The sequence below is a fragment of the Ambystoma mexicanum genome, chromosome 3p, assembly GCF_040938575.1.
Source record: "Ambystoma mexicanum isolate Mex_15411 chromosome 3p, UKY_AmexF1_1, whole genome shotgun sequence".
Lineage (NCBI taxonomy): Eukaryota > Metazoa > Chordata > Amphibia > Caudata > Ambystomatidae > Ambystoma > Ambystoma mexicanum.
This window is the reverse complement of record NC_090925.1, coordinates 356975923-356998843: the sequence shown is the minus strand read 5'-3', so window position 1 is coordinate 356998843 and position 22921 is coordinate 356975923. Positions and strand designations below refer to the sequence as shown.

The window sequence follows — 22921 nt, the reverse complement described above, 5'->3', positions numbered from 1 at the left end:
AGCAGAAGGGAAGGTAGATGAGGAGAGGCAAGAGTTGAAGAAAGTGGTAAGGTAAGGGATAAGAAGAGGGTAGAACTTAGGGATGAGAACAGAGGGGAGAGGGTCAGAGGGGGCAGATGTGGGGTGGGCTTTGGATAAAAGGGAGGAGACATCAGAAGGGGAAACAGATGAGAAGACAGACATGATAGAAGAGGGAGGAGAGGGGGGAGGAGGAGAGGGGGAGGAGGAGAGAGGGTGTAGGAGAGGGAGTTAATTTTTTGCCTGAGTGTGATGATTGTGGAGGAAAAGTAGTTGACAAAGTCAGAGGGAAAAAGTGTGGAATTGGATGAGGGATCAAGAGTGGGAGGAGAGAGAAGGCGGGAAAGAGTTTGAAAAATCCGACGAGGATGGGAGGCTTGAGATTGAAGGTTAGAGTAGTAGGAGGATTTGGCCGTTGCAAGACAAGAGTTGTAAAGTGCGTGGTAAGAGAAGTAAGAGGTTTGATTGGAAAGCGAGGGAGTTTTGAGCCATAGTCTCTCTAATCGTCTGAGAAGGCGCCGCATAGAGCGGAGATGGGAAGTAAGCCAGGGTTGAGGAGGTTTCTGAGTAGGGCAGAAGAGAGAAAGAGGATAGAGTTGGTCGAGGGTAGTGGGGATAGAAGATGAAAGGGAAGAGAGAGCATCATCGGGAGAGAGTAGTGCAAAGTCTTGGTGAGATGGAAGAGAAGAAGAGCAAGTGTCAGAGAAGAGGGTAATGCCGAAATCTCACAGGGCGCGACTTGAGAAGACTGGAGGGGAGGGATTAGTAATAGTGGAGTAGGAGAGAGGAGAGAGGGAGAACGAGAGTAAGGCATGGTCAGAGAGATAGACAGGAAGAGAAGAGACAGGGGAGGCGGGATAGGAGGAGTTGAAGATGAGGTCAAGAGTGGAACCAGAGGAGTGAGTAGGGGATAAGGGAAGGGGGGAGAGGAGGTAGGAATCAAGGATAGAGAGTAGGGGAGAAGAATGGGGGGAGAAGGAAGATGGATGTTAAAGTCGCCAAGTACAGTTAGAGGAGATGGGGAGGGAGAAATAAGTGAGAGGAGGTGATCCAGGTCTTCAAAGAAGGAGGAGAGAGGGCCAGGGGGACGATAGATGATCAGGAAGGAAATAGGGTGGGGAGAAGAGAAAGATTTGTAGAGGAATTCAAAGGAAGAGAAAGAGGGGAGAGTTGGAGAGGAGGAGGAGGAAATGTATTTAGGGTGGTACAGGAGACTGACGCCTCCACCACGTCCACAGGGGCGGGGAGTATGGAGGAAAGAAGAAGAGGTCGTCAAGGAAGCGGGGACAGAGGTGTTATGAGGGGGAATCCAGGTTTCAGTTAAGCAGAGGATATGAAGGTTAAGACGAAAGAATAGATCAAGGGTAGCATCGGTTTTGTTACAGATGGATCTAGCGTTCCAAAGAGCAGCGTTCATGAGAGCAGCATGGTTGGAAGTGGGGGGGGTAAAGAAGGTAAGGGCGGTGAGAAAGGGAAGAAGGGAAACTGGGGGAGTGGGGGAGAGGATAGTGGAGTGGACGAGGCATAAGGAGAAACGAGGAGAGTAGAAGGGAGAGGGGAGGAGGGAGAAGGGAGGGGAGATTTTTTTTTATATATATAACAGATGAAAGCTAGGTCGGCTTTTAATTTGGCAGAAGGTTTTGCCTCCACTCGGGTGCTGTGAGTCACTCCTCTCATGGGTTGCAGCCCCCACGGGTGCATGTTGTTCACTCATGAAATGTAATCGAATTTTTGATAAGACACTGGACGTTAGTTCACAATGACACCATTGTTGATGGATAGGTTAAGAAAAACACATGTTTTTTCAAGGATATACTTTATTTCTCTGAACGTCGCAGCATGTAAACTGTGACTATCATTTGTTAGCTATTTTGTACTATAACATAGTTTGTTTGGATTCAATCCACAGTATTTATGTCTCTTGAAGAAGAAGATTTTTTGAATATCTGTCACACTTGTGTCCTAAATTGTTTTGGCTGTTCTTCAGCATATAGTGTGCAGGGGACGGGGCAGTTCATAGTATGAACATTCTTTAGCTATAATTTTCCTGGTGTGCTCTCAAAATATTGCCTGTTTGGAAGACCTACATCACCATGTCGGCTAAGTTTCTGTTGACTAAGCTGCTTTTTTAAGACAGAGCTATACATATACACTTTGGATCAAGGTGAGTGCTCTCTGGTTAGGCAATTGGATCTTTAAAACGTTGTCTCTGAAATGACAGGGTCCATTTTACCAAATCTTTGAACCCGTGCAAATGCAATTTCTCACTTCTTTTGTACCAATATGTATTTTGTCAATGTATTTTTAAACTGGTGGATTTTTCCCCCAATGCAAATGCAGTGCAAATCTGAACTGAGCTTGTGGAACGTTTTCCTAATCGGGACTCTGTAGGACTGTGCCAGAGTGTCTGCTTGTGTAGCGTGATTGTGTGTACTCCTTCTCAAACAGATGATTTGAAACTGGATCATGCAAAAGCTGGGACCTGGAACCTTTGGCTCCCCAGGCGCTTTGGAGCACACCTCTCACCAGGTCTAGCACGCATAGTCATATGTGAGAGAACATGGGAGCCATAGTCCAAGACATCGTGGGGGCCAAATGTTGCAGTCTTAAGATGTAAAGTCTAGCACAGCATCTTCTTATTGTGTGGGTAATCATCATTACAGTGTACGTTTCCTCCTCATGGCCCTAGGAATGAAGTGCTCATGTGGTGTTCTTCATCTCCCCCACCTCCTCTATCCCCCGAGGTGAAGAGTGGCAGAGAACAGAGAGCAGAGAACAGCTCTGCTTCATCCTTGGACAATGTTTAGAATTAACAGAGAGAACCTCAAAGTATGTTTATGCATGCCACCAGAGAAGACAAAGTCATAAAGAAATATGGACCTTTGGAAACAAAGCTGCAAACCAAAATGATCACTACTGACGAGAATGTAGCATTTATGTATCTATGTAGTTGCATTGGCAATGTCTAACTTGTCATGCATATAAAATCAGACATCCCCATCTCGAACCCTCTCACTACACCTCTCTCCTGGTCTGAACATGCTCTCCTGTCCCCTCACCTGGATCTCTTAGGTCCCCCAGCTAATCCTCTGCCTCTGCTGCCAGTCTCCTTCACTGCCATTCAACCTTTAACGCTAGTGTCAGTTTCTGCTTTTGCTGCCCCTTTCATTCCCCCCTCCCACTCCTGCCACAGACTCCCGCACTGACTCAGCAGTCTTCACATCTCCATCACCAACACCCTGGTTGCCCCTTGCCCCTGTCATGAGTATCCACATGAAGCCTGCCTCCAAGTGCAACACCTGGTAGGACTCCGATCTAGCCTATCTGAAACACAAGTGTAGAGTTGCTGAGTGGAAGTGGCAGGCATCTGGCACATCCTCTGGCAGACTGGCCTGCCGCCTGCTCCAAAGGCAATACAGACTCTCCATCTGCTCTAAGAATAGGGCCCCTATCCATGCCTGTGTCTCTGGGGCCACCAACAATCTGAGCAAACTGTTTAACATCTGAAGGAACTCACCAATCCTACTGCAGTCTCCATGTCTCCCCTTCCATCCCTGACCCTCTGTACTTCACTGCCCTCCCACTTCTTAACCAAAACTCAGGACATCCTGTCCTCACTCTCCTCCAAACCCTGCCCTCCTCCATCCCCAGCTCTCTGGCCGTCCTTGACCCCCCTAACCCCTTCCATCCTGCTCTCCTCTTTCTCACCCATAGCACCAGATGAGGTCTCTAGACAAGTCCACTCTTTGAACGTCTTCTCCAAGCAGGTGCTCCCCTGCTCCTCCAGAACTATCAAGGACAAATTGTCTCCCTTGCACCAGTCTTGGCGGATTTCTGTAATCACTACTTTGCCTCTGGCTCCTTCCCGCTAACCCTCAAGCCCTCCCTAGTGCATCCTCTCCTCAAAAAGGCCTCCGCCGACCCCTCGTGCCTGGCTATGTAATGCCCTATCTCCATTGCCCCTTTCCTGGGCAAACTCCTGGAGAAGCTGGTCATGTCACAACTGATCCAACACACTAAATCTGTTGGTTGTCTCCACGACTACCAGCTTGGCTTCAGAGCAGCCAGAGGCACGGAAACTGCTCTACTGAACAGCCGTGATGACTTGCTCTCAAATCTGGATTCCAACTCTCCTTCCGTTCTTATCCTTCTGGAGCTTTCCTCTGCCTTCAATCATGCCACCCTGACAAATCGGCTCTGGGACACCCTTGGCATCACAGGCCTGGGTCTGGACTGGTTGACCTCTTTCCCCTCCAACCGACCTTCCCAGTTTTAACTGGACCATTTCTCTCCTCTATCACACGCTCCACCTGCGGTGTCCCTCAAAACGCTATCCTCGCGCCGTGGCTCTTCAACATCTACCATGCCCCTCTGGCCCACATGTTCTCCTCCTTCTCTCCTCACTGCCAGTGTTATGCAGATGACACGCAGCTCTCCTTCAAGCTTCCCTTCACTGCATCCTATTCCTCCTCTCTCATCCCTGACTGTCTGACTGCTATTCTGACATGGTGTGCTGCCAGTGATCTCTGCCTTAATGCCAGTAAGACTGAGATACTTCTCATTCGGACTCCAGCTCCCTCCTACTCTTTGGCTGCCCTCTTGGGTCCCCTCCCTTCACCCTCTTGTGAGGCAAAAAATCTTGGTGTCATCTTTGACTCCTCTTTCTGCCTTCTCTCATCACATCGCGGACCTTGCCAAGAAGGCCCACGATCAGCTGCACCTCCTCAGAGGCATTCTCCCTTTCCTCACCTTCCCCCAGAAACTCAATGTCTCCAGAGCTCTGGTCCTCTCTAGGCTGGACTACAACAGCCTTTTACTCAATCTCCCTTTATCCTCGCTTCACCCCCAGAATCCAGACTAGGGCTGCAAGGCTTATCCATGGCCTCAAGCCCAGGGACTGCATCTCTCTAGCCCTAAAATCTCTCCAATGGCTCCTGGTTGCTGCTAGGATCAAGTTCAAGACCCTCTGCATCGTCCACAAGGCTTTCTGGGGCCCGGGACCCTGCTGCATCCAACTCTCTTTCCCTAAAGACCTCCCTGCTAGAGTCCTTTAGTCTTCTAGTTCCAACTCTCTGCAGATCAGACACTTCTTTAAGCAGAGAGTGGTGGGTAGATCTCTCTCCTCCGCAGTAGCCTCCCTCTGGAATGGTCTCCCTGCCCCTCTCAAGCTTGTGCTGGATCTCCTTAAATTCTAGAAGCTTCTCAAGACCCTCCTTTTCTCTGCTCACTTCCTCCTCCCCCTCCTCTGCTAACGCCCCTGTCTGCTTCAGTGACTGACTTCCTGGTTCCTTCTGAGTTCTACAGGACACCAGGCCCCCCACCCAGTCCACCCCTTCCTCGCACTTAGCATGGGGACTCTCACCCCCTACACCCCATGCAATCCATTGCACTTGTACACTTGGCCACCCCTTAGCACTCGCCTAGCCCCTGTGGCCCTCTTCCACCACCCTCCTCCCTCCCTTTTCACTTGCACTCTCTCCTCTTTACCCTGCACTTCCCTTGCCACCCTAGCACTTCGTATTTCACGCAGACCGGCACTCCCACCTCCCCCACGCTCTCCCTCGCACTTCTTGTTACTTAACTTGCATGTTCCGAATGTTACAATGTCTAATAGGAGCGTTGTTGTTATCTTCTCCCTTGTCCCCACCGCCCTTTTTTTGTCGTGTGGTGCCTTGAAACACCATTTGTTGTATAGGCGTCTTACAAATATCCAATAAATAAATAAAATAAATACAAATAAATAAAGTACCTTGTGGTGACCAAGGCAATCGTCTCCATGCATCTCGCCTGCCTTCATGCACTGCACCTGGCAGTAGTGGAGTGAATATTTATTGTGTATACTGTACTTATGCAGGGTTATGCAAGCGTATAAACCTCATTGGGAAGTGAGCAGCTTTCAGTTCCTGCACTGCAGGCATTTTGAATTTTGAAAACTATTTAAAGGAACGCCTTGCTACCCAGTAGTTTATTTATTACTCTACAATACCTGTTATCAAAATGCATCCCTCATTTTCAATACTGTATTCATTTCAGGGAGTTTGAGGTCATTTAGCATTGCAGGGAGTAGTTGTACAAGTAGATCCATTCCTGGGTGAGTTGAGGGTCTCAATAAGATTCAGGGTAATCACTGCCCAGATGAGTGTGCAAAGTCCAGGCATACAGCAAATCAGACCTTGTGCAGCCAGATACACCCTTGGCCTTTGCATATGGTCCTTTGAAGGTCTTTCAGCCGGACTAGGGAGAAAACATCACCACAAATATCAGTGCTTTTTGCAAATGGGTTAGGAAAATCCACACCCGTGTCCGACCCTACATCGAGGCTACTGTCTCATTCTGGCATCAAACCGGTGCTTCCATCGTCCAAAAGGCTGGCGGCTGCAAGCTGGTGGCACTACAGTTACACTGCCTGTCTGCTGTGACATCATAAGTCCTGCAGCGGGACCCTCTGTTGCTTTTGCTGTATTTGCCAGAGCTAGTTTACTACTTGTACAAACAGTATAAATCACTCCTGGGTCAGAGGTAGAAACAGAAGGAAGCACTCATTGAGTAGTGCCTGGATTTCATGTCATTGCTGACCATTGGAAGGAACACTATTGGTCAATTATTGGTTATTGCTAAGAGTTGTCCTCCCATTGACCATAGGGGGAAGCAGTCAAAATACCTCTGTGGTTAATGCTACTAGCCCCTGTCACTGGCAAACACTGGAGTATGCAGTAGAAGTCACTCATTGGTTTGTGCTGGGAGCTCATGTCCTTGCTGATCACTAGAGGAAGCAGTGGAAATTACCCATAAGTTAGTGGCGAGAGCAGTTGTCCCTGTTGGCCATTGGAGAAAGCAGTGGAAGTAACTCATTGGTTAGTGCAACTAGCTCTTTCCTCAGCTGACCACTGTAGCAAACGATAGAAAACCCTCTCTGCTTAGTTCAGAGAGAGCTCATGCCCTTACTGACCATTCAAATAGCAGTATAAATCCCTCTTCAATCAGTGCTGATAACCCATGTAAAAGCAGAGGGTTGCACCCTTGCCTAGTGTCAAGAGCTCAAGTCCTCAGAGATCACTGGTAGAAGGAGGGGAATCTCATTGGTTGTATTAGGAATTAACACATGTTCCCACTTACCAGTGTCCGATAGAGAGTGCCAGCAGTCCCTGACCTCATAGAGGTCAATGACAGAAGTAGTAGGAACCGTTGGTTGGAGCACATCAAACACTCTCAGCTGACAGCAATGTCCAGAGATAGCTTTGGTCCAGCAGAGTCATAAGTGGTTGTCCTCCACCACAGCATCCTCATCCTCCTCATCATGGGCCAGTGCCTCAATGTCCTGGGTGATGGTGTTGATCATTCGGTTGAAGCACTCTGAGTCAGAGTGGACAGACCAGCTGTCGTAGCTCTGCACGGCCGAGGCTGACGTGCTGCTCATGCTGCGCTTGATCCTCCCAAAGCTGTCTGTCAAAATGCCACCTTCACGGATCCCGATGCTCTCCAAGAAGCCCTCAAAGTAGCCAATGTCCTGGTCTGGAATGAAGGGCCTCAATCCTGTGGGGACAAAAAAGACACAGCTGTGATTCCACATGTATGAAGGGTAGGAGGCACTGCAGAGCCATAGCCACATTCCCCGATTCAGAGCCCCTCTGCTCTGTAGGATAATAGACTTTACTCAATGGGAACCCCTGTGTCTACACAGTAAAGATAGTTTAAGACTTGGAGTCACACTTGAGGGGTCGCAGTTACCTTGAGTTTGCAGCAGATAGCTTGTATCCCTGGTGAGCAATACATTGTAGATCTGCATTTAGACAATTACAACTTCTGTATCACTATTTGTCATCTGCCATAGACTGTTGATTCTATGTCGGCCATGCTGTGCCTCCTCCCACGTGCATGTCGATTCAATTCTTGATGCATGCCCTCTTTCTCAGACAGTCTGTGTGTCCAGGTTCCTTACTCTCTGCCTTCCGTCCCTCACTGAATCCAGGTTGTCTCAGTTCCATTCTCTCTGCCTTCCCGCAATCCCCTGTGTGTTGGGTGTTTCTTGGTTTAATTCTCTCTGCATTCCCTCACCTCACATACAAACTATCAGCCTTGTGTAACATGGGGTTATTAAACAACTTTACTCATTTACTTTGCATAAAGCAATTCGAGTATGGCCAGGTGAATAAGTTGCAGAAGAGAGAGAGCAGTGCATGTTTACAAGCCAGGGCAGCACAACTGTGATAAATCGGGGTGTCAAAGCAAGGCTTGATACTTTTATGCATTGATTTAGCTCCCTGCCACATTTGCCAGCAGTGGCAAGATGGAGGAGGGGAACGGAGCAGAGATAAGCTCTCCCCTATGCATCCCTCCTCCATCTTATCAGTGCTTTCCCCCTCAAGCGGCAATGCAACGTTCATGCAGGAGTGAAATGAATGGATTCCTATGTAGTAAGCTGTGATTTAGCATAATTTGTAGGTGGCATTCATTTCTTAGACAGAGAGTTAAATTAAAGCGCAAAAGGGAGATATGCCCCCTTTTGACTCTTTAGTGTTCCACTATGTCTTGTGAATGTTTACAATTGTATGCAGAAGAAACTGCAGCACACAAGTGCAAATGCTGGTGGTCCCTTGCATGCAACTGACATTCTTTACAAAAAATAACCCTGTGTGTATTTCAGTGTCCTGACCTTTTTCAGACATCATGTGCGTGTTTGTGTGTCTGTTCCATTCTCTGCCTAGCCACCCTCAAAGGCCCACTCTGTTTCAGTGTCATTCCCTCAGCCATCCCTTCTACAGACACGCTGTGCGTGTGTGTCCAGTTCCATTGTCTCTGGGCTCCCACTTTCACAGGGTCACTGTGTGTATTGGTTCCGTTTTCTGTCCATACTCGGGCCTCAGACCACCCTTTGCATTCTTTCCTCTCTGTGTTGTGAGGGGTCAGAAATGAAAGCCAGACACAAAGTTGTCATGTTTCTGGTTACAGACTTTTATTAACTTAAACAGGTTGGGAAAAATGCCTCCCTGACCCTGCACTAAGAGGAGTTTCCCTTACATAAAACCAAAAACTGAGGATATGTCTGTGTCAGGATGTCTGAAATCAAAAGCCGTCCTTATGTCTGAACGTTCTATCCTGACTCTGAACTACAAACAAAATAATAAAGTGAGAAGGGAAATGTCTTTAACCCGGTATTTGCAAAAAGCGTTCATAAATAAAAATAGAACAGCTCCAGGGTAAATGTTCTCCAAGATGAAAATGCCTTGGTTCCAGTGGGGGATTCCCTTCCCCTGTATTCTTCAATGGTATGACAATGTCTCTTGGTCTAACAGTTCTTTGTTTCTTTCTTGGTCCACAACTATCCTGTTAGGTACACAGCTGTTTAGCCTTGTATGTCCTCCTTTAACAAACGTTCCTTCTTTATTCAACAAACACTGTCTTTTCTTGACACTTCTTATAGGTTTGCAGTTTGCCTGGTATACTCCCCTGCCAAGACTCTTTATGCACTTCCAATTACTTGGTGTACTCTCCTCCAGGACCTCCTATACATGTACAACCTCCTGGTCTACTGCCAGGATTTCTCTTATACTTCGAACTGCCTGGTAGACTCCCCTGTCAGGACTTCTCTTGTACTTCAACTGCCTGGTATACTTCTCTTGCCAGGACTTCTCTTGTATTTCAATTGCCTGGTATACTTCACTTGCCAGTACTTCTGATTTATTATAGTTCATCTTTATATTCAAAATTACATGTACCCTCCTTAATTAGGTATATCTATCTGTTTCACTACTCGTTTTAAACTTTCCCCACATCTGCATTCAATGCACTCATATGTTATTGGGATTCGAGTTTGTACTCTCCCCTTTTGACTCACAATCTTCTTATTGTTTCTATCACTGCAGCTTTACAATATTCAAACAGTGTTTGCTGTGGTCGCTTATATGCTCCGGGGTCCCCACTTTGCTTGGGCTGACTCTGCGGCTCTGTGCAGTGTCTTCGGTCACGTTCGCGCATATGCAGCGTAGCTTTGCAGCTCCTTCCCACTCTGGGCTGCTTTGATGCCTCTCCTGCTTCTCTCGCAGCTCTGCTCCTGCACGCCTGCTTTACTTTAGGTTCTGGTAAGGGTAACGCTGCTTCTTCGAGCTGCCAAACACCCAAGAATCCTCTTGTGGTTTCTGGCTTCTCTACGGCACAACTTGCTCTCGCAACGTTACTTTCCTTATCTTCTGGTTATCCTCTGAGGCTCCTTCTGCTCTGCTTCATTTCCTCTACATTCAAGCACTGGGATAACGGGGGCTCCTGCAGACCCCGCAGTGTCAATTTGCCTTAATAAAGAAATTATTTCTGTTACAGCATAACAGTCATAATTTCTTTATGAAGGCAGAGTGACTACAAAAAGAAACTATTTTGTTTTGAAGCCCGAGTGCTCCCCCCCGCCCCATGACATGGAAGCCTCTAGGCTGGAGGCCTCAATGTCATGTGGTGGGGGAGCTCTATGACTTCAAAAAGAAATAGTTTCTTTTTGAAGTCACTATGCCTTCATAAAGACATTTTTTCCATTATGGTTCGTTCCTTAACAGAACTGATTTCTTTATGGAGTCAGAGTGACTTAAAAAAGAAACCATTTCTTTTTGGCGTAATAGGGCTTCCATCAACCCCATGATGTGTGCGTGTGTGAGTGTATGGTGAAAGGGTGCACACTTAAATGGGTAGGTGGCTGCCTGTGTGAGTGCATGTTGAAAGGGTGCACAATTAAAAGTATGGTTGGATGGGTGTGCGTGTCGAGTGTATGGTGAATGGGTGCACACTTAAATGTATCGGTGGCTGCCTGGCTGTGCCTGAATGATGAATATGTCCAAACTTAAATGTATAGGTGACTGTCTGTGTGAGTGTATGGTGAAGGGGTGCCCCCTTAATAGTATGGGTGGCTGCCTGGGTGTGTGTGCATGTATGGTGAAAGGGTGCACACTTAAATGTATGGGTGGCTGCCTGGGTGTGCCCGTACAGTGAAAGGGTGCACAGTTAAATGCATGGGTGGCTGTCTGGGTGTCCCTGTTTGGCGAACGGGTACACACTTAAATAAATGGGTGGCTGCGTGTTTCCGTGTGGGTGTGTGTGTGTGTGTATGGTGAATGGTGTTTGTGCTTGTGTTCAGGGGCACAGCGAAGCCTACATTTTCGGGGAGGGTTGCTAACCCTTCAAATGTTGGTAGAGGTACTAACTTCACGGGCGGTGGGGGAGGGGCAAACCTATTTGTGTGGGGCATCTAACTTCTTTATGCATTCTGATGAGACTATTCTAGTGCAGTTTCAATGTTACAAGCAGTTAACTCTCTCCTTTAAATCTGAAAGCACCCACTTATGGACTGCTGTGAGAATAAGCAGTCTCCTGTCCCTTCTTTACCCTTCCAGTCACTTCCCTGGCATGCAAATACTAAACCCACATCAAGATTTCAATTGCCTAAATAATTATGCATTTGAATGCAGGTACTAACAGTGAAATGCTTTACGTTAGTAATTGCTGGGCCTTTGTGAACAGCGAAACCCAGTTGCCGTTTAACATCTCTGTCCTGTTCGGTCTGGCACATGCTCTGTAGGTCAGCCAGGTCAAGTCAACATAGCCCAAAATTTCAGGGGGGGAAGCTGAAGCGCAGTCAGCTCAATGGTGTTGTGCCACTACTTGTGTTTAATCCCTTGGTTACTTATTGGTAATCATCATTACTCATAGCCCTATTCTTCTTCATCCCAGTACTTGTGTATGAGGCACTTTGACTTATACACAAGTATTGGGATGAGGTAGAGGGACATGGAGGTAATGCCTGGCTTAGTTACCTGCAATCTTCATTACTCCTAATCCCGTTCTTCCTCATCCCAGTACTTACTTATGAGGCAAGGAGCCTCATACACCAGCACTTGGACCAGGAGAAGGGACATGAAGGTAATTCTGGGCCATGAAACTGATTTTGGGAGTTGGGGCAGGGGATGGGAGGGAGAGGGGATCGGTGGGGGGTGGAGTCAGATGGGGAGTGTGTGATAAATTGTAATTGTCATCCATGTCCAGGCTAAGCAGGCATGATATGTGGTATTTGTGGCTAGAGAGGCCTTTTAGTGCAGCCAGACTAGTCATTTCTCAGCTTGGTTTGACTTTTTTTTAACTGGGCATCTCTGATAAAGCAGTCCTGCTAAGTGCAATTACCAGACTAGGCTGGCATTTGGGTGCTGCCAGTCTAGCCGCTTCTTACTGCAGCATTGTATACTTTTCTGGAGATCTGTGATAAAATAACCATGATAAGTGTTATTGGTTCAACTGGCATTTTGGTGAAACCAGTCTAGGTATGTCTAAATGTGGCCTGGCATGCTTTACAGTATGTAATATGTTATTACATGGCTAGACTGGTCTACATTGTGCAGCCAGTTGGACATGTTTTCATTGTGGCATGGCATTTTTAATAGCAAAGCATTATATTAATTAAAGCATTAATGTTCCTGTGCACTGCTGGTGAATTGCATGTATTGGATTTTTGCATTCGTTTTACCCTACAAAACGATTGCAAACGCTCTGGCCTTTTAGACAATTTTTCTCAGAAATTGCGCTGCATAATGCTTTAAAACACATATTTATATCTTCAACCTAGTGCAGTGTGTGGCGTACACCTGCAGCAGCATGTTCGTGCACATTACATAAGTGTGTTAATCTAGGCCGGCCGAGAGTGGGGCGACCTGTGCTTTGTTGCTGAGTTGGGGGGGGCACCCTCAGCATGGCTCGCCGGGACTCCCAAATTGTGTGTTACGCCACTGCATTCAAGCCCGCATTCCTGCAGCATCTAACAACACGGCCAAACTTTTTAAAACCTGCAAGGAGCTGGCCAATCCTACTGCATTATCTTCCTCTTCCACACCCACCCAGGCTCTCTGCTCGGCCCTGGCCTTTCATTTCACCACTAAAACTCAGGACATCTTGCCCTCACTCTCATCTGTTCCCCTCCCTCCCTCTACCTCTCTCAGGCCCTCCTTGGCAACCCCTTCTCCCCTCCTCCTCTTCTCTCTCTCCTGTCACAACTGATGAGGTTTCCAGACAAGTCCGGTCTATGAAAGTCTCATCCACACAGGTGTCTCCCTGCCCCTCCTCAGCCATTAAGGACAACATTGGAACCCGTTAGAACTATGCTGGTCCAGTAACAACGGTGCTGGTAAGCCTACCGGCACCGTTGTTACTGGACAGGCACAGTACGACTCTGCGGGCGGGTGCTGTCCCGCCCGCCAGAGTCAGACCTGGTGGGCAGAACAGCACCTGCCAGCAGAGTTTCACGGAAACACTGGCACCGTTATTAACAGTACCGGTCTTCCGTGGTACCCATTCCGATTGAGTCCTATGGGACTCAGACAGGAATGGGGATTTTTAATTACCAGCGCCTGACTTTCCGGAACACCAGGGTTGTAATCCCCCGAGGTTTCCGGCAAGCCAGGTGCTGGTAAATATTGCAAGTCCGGCGACAACCCACCGGTAGCACCAGCAGGGTTACTGCCTCTAGAGGAGGTCCCAAATAAAGCCTGCACTCCAATCACCCATTTTGAAGTACCAGGAACGTTCACAGCAAGATATGGGACGTATGATGAGCAAATAAACCAGCAAAGAGCCACGGTAGGGAGAAGAACAGCACCTATTCAAGTACCAATACCAAGGAAACCATGGACAGTAAGGTATCCATTGAGAAAACCATATCAACAAATGAAACAGAATGAAGATCGCCTGAGTACAGTCTCTGAAGAAACCAAAAAGGTCTTAATGGAAGACGAATTAAGACATCACGAGAACCCGGACTGATTCACATATAGAAGAAATGATGACCAGAGAAGGACGCAAAGAGATGAAAACACCATGAACAAGGATATCGTGAACCTAAAGTGAAAGGACGATATCAAAATGTATGAAACTTAAGCTGTAAGCAGGGCAAATATATTTGGCCAGTTTACACCTGTACATATGCTTGGAACCGCAAGAAAGCTAAGAAAACAGTGCGGCTTGCTATGCTTAGTAGAAGAATAGTGTGGCAAGTGCCATTATACATAATCTACCTCAAACGAAGCACATTATTATAAGCATATTTCTACTTTGAACAAGAAGCAGAATCAACCCAGGCTACTAAAGGCCACATGAGAAAAGCTTCATATTTAGCAAAAACGAGAAGAGACGGCTGAAACGAAACTCAGCAGAAGCAACTCATGCCAGAAAAGCCAAGGTCGTACCAATAGAAGAGCCGAACAGTACCTACATTTAATTGAAACTAATAACAGAATCTCCTGCCTCTGAAAGGTTGAGATAAGAAGACGAAGGCATGTGGTGGGTGAAACGTGAATCAAATACACAAATTGATGGAAAAGAGGCAAATTCATGGTGTCTGAACCACGTGACCAGCGGAGCCAACGAAAACAAGTGCTCACACCTACGCATGGCACATGGCCAGCCGAAGATATTAAAACTTTTCGAGACAGAAGATGCAGTCTCAAAGGCCAACCACAGTGAAATAATTGACACATGGCTATTAAAGTGATGATTGATTGTAACAATGACTGGAGGAAGGCCGGGTAACTAAGGGGCACCTCGCACCTGGCCGACCATTCTGCGTGCTGCTAAGCAAAGTGGACAAGTATGCATGGGGTTAGTGCCAACCCAATCACAATGGACCAAATAATCTTGGGTCCTATACTTAGTAGAACCAATGGGACATCGTACATTTAGTGAAGTCTGCAGTAGTCATTTTTTGAAGGAAGGGCTTAGATGCCCACCTGACAGTGTTTACCCAATCCCCTCACTCTGTTACCATATACAGATATAGTACCTATATTAAAGTTACCTTTCCCGAACCAATAGAATTGCATGTCAACTTTTGAGTGTTACACATCAATGATGACGAGTTTTCAGTATAAACGTCATGGTTTTTATGAAGTTCATTGGAGTCGAAGCGAGAAGGAAGATCGCGCCATTGCTGATATTCATAACTCCCCATTTTTTGTACTTTTCATTAAACGGACACCCTTTGCCAAACCGTTGAGGTGTCCTTATTGATTGGTGTTGGAGTAATAAATCTGCACCCCCATCCATCACACGGGTGCCGCTATCTTGTCTTAAAGTGCTTCTGAGCAAACCCTGACTCGATGGGCCGGTTGGGGGTCTCGGAGCACACTTGGTAGCAGAGATTGATGGTTTTCGATTATCGATTAGAATAAGACAGCAATTGACCGTCGACATAAAGTAACTCTGGGTCCTCGGCAATATCACGAGTCCTTTGCCAATCGGCTGAGTAGACCGTGATGCTACCCGTAGACAGTGGTAGAATAAAAATTAAAATCTGCAGAACGAGGTCTGAAGGGACCCATGTTACCCACATAACCCCTTCCCACTCCTACGGGTAGCTGAGCGGGAGTAAAGCCGGAGAAGGCGGTGACAAAGGCGGTGATCCTGAGGATCCAGAGAGGAAACATGCGAACGGTGAGTGAAAAAGACTAATGCTTTGGCAAAAGTGCATGCCTTAGAACAAGTGAGGGAAAAGGTAATGGAGGGAGGCGGGAAAAAACAAAATATAGCTAGAAGTAGAGAAGAATGTATATGTATATATATATATATGGGGAAGGGAATGATGACTCAAGAATAATTAAGTAGACAAAGGGAAGATACCGGGGAGGACACCTGAGAAAAGAGAGAGGGTACCGGGGAGGACACCTGAGAAGAGAGAGAATCTGCCTTATTCCTATGCTTTTTATACAAGCGTCTAGAAGAAACTTGTATCCAGAGTCCTGAATAAAGGGGGAACGAATAGGCCACCACAGCGATTAAAGACGCTGTGAAATGGATATGTTTAAACTCCATGTGGGGGTAATTTAGAGGCAGAGATACATGTGACCAGCTGGAGTTCATCCAGTATGTTAATGTCTGTCTTATGTGTTGATTGTTGTGATGTCATAGGACGTAAAGTTTTCGTTCGAGGAACTAGCATAAACACTGTGCGATTAGGTATTTGGCAGGTTGTAGAAGGTAACCTGATGTTTATTGAGTAAAATAGAAGAGATCAAATTTTGTGGAAAAATCGGGATTGGAGCTTGCAGTGATTGGTGCTTGCTCATATTGTTGAAATTGTTTAAATCACGTGAAGCTTTGACAAGTGTTATATAAGAGGAAAGGTAACAGATTTGAGCACGGAGAACATAACTCGATTAGCACACCTGTGCAAACAGTTGCCGAAACATGTACCTAAGCTGAAAAAATACAGTGCGGAGTGGGTTAAGGGAACCGCCCACAAAATGTTTATGCCTTGGCCACAGGGCGGGTCATTATCTAAAGCAGTTTTGCAACATATGATGACATACTTGCACGCCACATACACAGGAAAAAAGTTAGACAAACGCCTAGCTAGTCTAGAATTGTGTAAAATGTATCAACAAGACAAGGAAGAGGAACCGCCATAAGACTGGATACTTAATGTATGCACAGAGGGAGACACCCACAGCGCCACCCGCCCCGTCTGAAACGGAAATTGAAAACAATAAGGAAGGAGGGTTATACCCGCTCACGGTACTTAAAGCAGCTACGGGGTATAGCAACCCAGCGTATGAGTCATATACGCAAAGTAGCGACGAAAATCAAGATAAGGATAGAGATAATATCACCTCCAAAGTCCCAAGGGACAAGGAGAGACGCGATAACGAGAGAAGAGACCAGACACAGGCAAGTACATCTCTCGACAAGGAGAGATAAGGTAAAAGATGGAAAAGAAGCAAGGATAGAACTGATGAGATAGCACTTGCACAAGACGAATGGATGGGAGGGCAGATTTTTTTGAAGCTCAATGGCAAAGGCATAGATGACACAAAAAGAAAGGAGAGATTAGACGATGTACAGATGAAGGAGAAGGAAAAAGAAAAAGGATTGAGACGAGAGAATAAGAAAAATAGTTAGACAGAGACGCGAACATTTATACCGTGAAGAGCAAGAAAGGTATCTCAATCGTAAACAGAGAGCAGCCAATGATCAAGACAGACAGGAGCTGCGAAGATTAGAGGAAGAACAAAGAATACGAGAGAAAAGAATAAAGAGACGAAGGGATGAGGAAATCCAAAGAGCAAATGAACAAAGAGACACAAAGAAAGAGGAAGAAAATAGGGTCAGAGAAGAGGTGAGGAAGCGCAGAGAATTTGATGGCGATATAGAACGTAAGCGAAGACAGAGAGCACACGCTCTTGAATATCTGGAAAGAGAGGTTAAAAAAACCTGAGCCAGTAGTAGATTGGGAAGATATAGAAGAATTCTTTCCTGAGTACGATTCAGTACCAGGCACGTCTAGGTTGAATATTGAGGATGACTTCGACACCAGAAGCATCAGAGAAATGATCGATAGAATATATGATGAAATGGGGCTAGAACAAGTACCCCAAGGAGAGGGGGAAGACGAGCGCCTGGAGAGCACTCAGCTTCACGACCCTGAGGATGTCTCCCGAAGTAGTGGGAATAGAGAACTGTCCCTAGATATACGGGAAATAAGCAAGAACAAAGAGGACGCAAGAAGTTGCACAAGTTGGGGCAGACAATGTCTGACACCGAAAGGGAGGAGCGTGAGGAAAAGGAGGAAGAGAGGAGATGCAGAAGACGATTCCCAGGAGGGAAAGGGATAAAATGGTCAGATTCCAGCGGGTCTGCACTGGGGGCATCAGAATCAGCCACATAGTCAGACCGACACAAAGAAGTATCTCACGGTCAGAGGTGGGTGTTTCCACCACCCTATGTGAGCAGGCTTAGGACATTGCCAGGTATGCAGCGATGCAGAAATATTACCCCTGCGATAGACAGGAGAACAATGAGAGAAGAGAGAGAGGGCTATGCATCCCAATTTCCGTTGCTCGAGAAAGGAGGGGCGAGACCACAGTATATTCCATGGCCACACTTGGATCGAGAAAACTTGAAAAACAAGCTTCCAATGTTGACATCGGGAGCCGGAAAATGGATACACGAGCTAGAAAAAATGATGGGAGGGAACACATTAGCTATAGGGGATATCAAGTTCTCTTAATCGCCATACTTGGTGAGAGAGCAGACAATATGTGGACACGGGCAGGCTACCCTGGTGTGACCACAGTTAATACTATGCATGAAGGAGATCCATTTAACAATTGCAGAGCCGCGGTTTGGTAAGCACTACGAGTGCTGTACCCAGATATTTCCGACATGGGAGCTATCATGACATGTAAAATGAAGGAATCAGAAGATCTGCTACTTTATATACAGAGTTTTCAAGACGCGTGGGTACTCGAGACTCGTGAATCTTGGGGGAAATCTATACCCATGTTTGACCATATATTGTGCCAAGGGCTGCCAGAGTCGGTACAGAAACAGCTCAAGAAATTGGTAGGAATCGGGTCAAGCCATGGTCAGAAATACAGTTGACCATCGCACACTACTGCAGGCTGCTGCAAGAAAAGAATCGCAAAAAAGAAGCTGCACGAAAGGGTGAAGAGGCAAAATTAGTGCCGAAGAAATTATCAAAATATGCTCTTGAAGGAGCAATGATAACTAGCACAGACAGCTCGAGCATGCAACAAGCCAATAATCCACAGCAGAATAATCAGGGCAATACTGGGTTTTACCCCTGGGGAAGAGGATTTAGAGGAAGAGGACGGCAGAGTAATCAGGGAGGTTTCCAGAATAATCAAGGAGGTTTTCAAAATATGCAAAATGGCAATCAAGATATGTCAATTGGGCAAGTGATCCGACCACCGCCAGTATGTTGGTTGTGTGGGATGACAGGGCATTTAGCGCGCACATGCAGAAATCAAGGCATGATGCAAAATGGCAAAGGAATAGGAGGTGAATCCACCTGCGTTTGTACAACAGGGAGTTGCACAGAATCACACGGTGCAACAGCAAACGCCAGGAGCACAGCAAAGCACACAACCTCAAAATGTAGTGAGTTTTCCACAAGGACAGTCCCAACAGTCACCGATGCAACTGTCACAGACAGTGAGTACAGGACAGACTGCGAACCCTGGAATAAGGGGTAACACTGATAATGGGGGAAATCCATCAGCACGAGGTGGGCCAAACCTATATATGGACTAGGACAGCTCACTGGGAACCCTGATGTGTTCTATCCTATCGGTGACACCAGACCCTCACCGGGAACATAGGGTGGATGCCGTTTTAGGGGATAAGGAATATTGCTTCCTCGTTGTCACAGGTGCAACATGTTAGTTTATACGTGAAGGCAAGTTTACCTTGTCTGGCGATGCCATAAATACTCAAGAGTTTCACAGGAGCTACAAGTCGTGTTCCCTTTACAAACGCACCTCCAGTCTCTATAGGAGAATGTGAAATGAATGTGCCTCTATTATATTCACACCAAACCCCAGTAAACATTTTGGGTCGAGATCTAATGACGAAGTTAAATATGACAATCTCGTTCACGGAGGAGCGATGTTCAACTCCAGGAATGCACTATTCAAACGTATGTGAAATTATTGGAGCATACACTGGACACACAGCCATGAGGGCTGTACCATTAGAGCCCGAAATAATCGTGTACGGAATACAGGTGCTAATGGCAGGGCTGCCAGGCCTTACAGACAAAATCATGAGGACTCCAGATGAATTTCTATTCAGGCCAAGAATACCTATGCACGAGGAAAAGGGACAAGTATTTCCCTTGGTGATACACACAGCTGCAGTACGAGGGACAATGGCTTTGATTGATGGTTATGACGATGAAGGCTGACAATGGTGCACAGTAATCGCCATAGAAGAAGGATACCGATTGACTGACGTCACTGATGACGATCTGTTTGATGAGCAAGCAGATATGGGAGAGACAGCAGTTGAAGTGAGCCTCACCTTTTGGTTGAGAATGATCAAAAGAGAAGTGCTTCAGAGAATGATGTTAGCACAGAATCGTCCTGAATATTTTGATGACGACATGGCCCAGGTACCTGTCTCAGTATGGATTACAGGCCCCTATGATGTAGGCTTATTGAAAGGAGTCAGAGAGGTGAAAATCAAACTGAAGCCAGGAGTAATTTTACCAAAAGCACAGCAATACCCCATGTCCAGAAAGGCAGATGAAGGGATTTTTAAGACAATTTCGGCCATGATGGAGCAGGGCATCTTAGTGACGTCAGAATCGTCTGCAGTTTACCCTATCAAAAAATCAAAGGGAGAGTCTTGGCGTTTGATTCAGGATTTATGCCCAATAAATGATATTGTTGAGGCCGAGTTCCCTTTAGTCCTTAACCCGGCTACAATTCTATGTAATATACCTGTTGATGCAAAATATTTCACGGTGATTGACTTGAAAAATGCATTTTTTTTATTTTTTTTATTTTTATTAAAACTTCAGTTCAATAATTCATTATCGAACTTTTGTTACATTATTCGTCCTCATCATTAAAAATTACTACGAACAAGTTGAAATCAGCATCTAAGACCATATTTATGCTCGCTGGGTATATCGAGAAAGGAAAAAAAACAGGAGTAATATTAATCCTGCGGATCCATTCTAAATAATCTATAAGTGGACAATACGTGACCTTTAACATAAATAAGGTTATTTTTCGTTAAAAATCATATCTAAGAAGTCAATAAGTCTACATGATAGCATGACATTATGGCCAGCACTTGCGTATTCCCACCATTCTTCCAAGTTGTTATTGTGTGGTCTGAAATTACTCAAATGCAAAGACCACTGACTGGTTATACCCGTACAAGCAATTATCAAGTGTTTTAAAGACTCTGTTGCTCCTACTTCACAGAATCTACATTTGTTGTCTACAACATCTTTAAAACGTCTAATCCAAAGCATTTCTCGATTATTTAAGGCATTTAACCTGAATCTTAAGAACCTATTTCTGTGATGACGTGATGGACAGTTCAGAAGGTATTTTGGCGGATTATGAAGTTTAATTTCGCTGATACTAAATGGCAAGGCAGTTTTTAGTTGTTTCCGTTTTTGGATGTTCTGAATCCAATCCCAGTGTTCTAGCGTTTTTTTTGCAAGTTGTGGGCAGTTAATTAACTCAGTTGTGCTTATACTTGCAGCTGCCATTATGACATCCAATTTTTGCTTCCATGTTTGGATTAATATGGACTGCATTTCCACTTGTCTGATATTAAATATTTTATAAGCTGGAATCTTGTGTCCAAGATACATTTTCCTCAAACTCATCAGTGATTTCCATACAACTGTCATATAGAGTGAATTAATTGCTAATTCATATCTCAAAGCTTGTACTGAAATATATTGAGGGAGTCTTAGCGCACCTCGCCAAAAAGGTGCCTTCTAACCTATTCCAAAGTCGATGATCAAGGTTCCAGCCCGATTCTACACCAAATAAGATAGTTGGGATGACCTTTTGAAGATAGAATATCAAAATTGGTGCAATGGTGAATTTCCCATAGTCATGGTTAATCTTTGCCCCTTGCAGTCCGAATTTAATTGTTCTGTTGGTCAGGTCTTTGATCCAAACTGATTCACAAATTGAGTTATTGAACATCACACCCAGGTATCTTATCGAATTTACTGTGCTAAGTCTATCACCTGCAATTTGCCAGTTGAATTTTTTATCGAGTTTACTGTGCGAAAGTCCAATGCTCATGATTTTCGTTTTTTCGGTGTTTATCATCAGCTCATTTGTGACCATATATTCATTCATCCGGGACAGGAGGCGTTGCAATCCAATCTGAGTATGGTCAATTATCACCACATCATCTGCATAGACCAGACAATTAACCAAAGTGTTGTTAATCTTTGGCGAAAAGCAGGGAACTGAAGCCAGCCATTCAGGGAGGTCAGCAATAAAGAGTTTGAATAAATCAGCCGCCAAAGGGCAGCCTTGCTTAACCCCTTTGTAAGTTGTTACCGGCAGGCTCAAATCGCCTTGTTGGTTAAGTCTTATCTGGATCGTTGTATCAGAATGCAGAGCTTTTAATGGATCTAAGAGTGTAGAGGGACAACCCCATTTATGTAGTTTTGCCCATAGTTTTTCACAGTTTATGGTGTCAAATGCTTGTCGCAAGTCTATAAAAGCAAAGAAAATTTTCTTTTTTGCTCGCTGCGCCTCCAATTTTAAGACATTCAGCAACAACAGATTCACATCAACTCCAGCACCTTCTGTAAAACCTGTTCGTCGAATATCGTTTTTCCTGATTTAGCAGCTCAGGTAACAAGTCTCTTTCGAAACAAAGAGCTGAAAATGTTCCCGATTGTATCCAAAAGAGCGATAGGACGATAATTAATCGGCTCCCTCCGGTCGCCCTTTTTTTTTTATAAATCGGTACCACAATGGCTTTATTCCGGAATGCTCTTACTATCCGAGACTCTTTCAAACAGGAGCTCAATGAACTTAGCCCAATGGGCTTTATTTTGCTTCAACATAATATTTGAAACTTGGTCTGGACCTGCAGCTCTTGAGTTTTTTAAATTCTGTATTGCTATACCAATGTCTTCTCTTGAAGTGTTATATCCCAGGCTGCTGCATGCCCACTGACTTGCAGATGTCTCCAAAATGCATTTTTCTCAATCCCTTTGCACCGTGACTCACAAGATCTGACGTCATTCACGTTCAGACAGATGCGTCTGAAAAGCACGAGGCTACCCCAGGGGTACTGTGAGTATCCTTCTATCTTTAACAGAGTCCTGCAGATGGCCCTAAGCAACATTGCATTAGAAAGTGTTGTCTTACAATATGTGGATGATATCTTAATTTGCAGCACGACAGAGGAGAGATGCAGACACGATTCTGTTCAGCTATTGACTATACTGGCTGAGAAAGGATATAAGGTTGACAAAGAAAAGCTACAATATTGTCAGCAAGAAGTGCTATACATAGGTCAGCGGATCTCGCACGAGGGGAAGAAAGTTACCCCAGAAGCAGCTGAAGCCATACTAAACACAGCCAAGCCACAC

At 45.6% G+C, this 22921-nt stretch overlaps 1 protein-coding gene across 1 annotated transcript in view; it reads right to left on the bottom strand.

Moving 5' to 3' along the window:
• Nucleotides 1-22921, bottom strand: part of CCM2L (CCM2 like scaffold protein) — a 296984-nt gene that overhangs the window by 31404 nt on the left and 242659 nt on the right. Inside the window, exon 10 of the mRNA XM_069651009.1 lies at nucleotides 7135-7551. Within this exon, the coding sequence (XP_069507110.1) occupies nucleotides 7271-7551 (281 nt within the window). The 3' untranslated portion in view covers nucleotides 7135-7270. The remainder of the gene's footprint in view (nucleotides 1-7134; nucleotides 7552-22921) is intronic.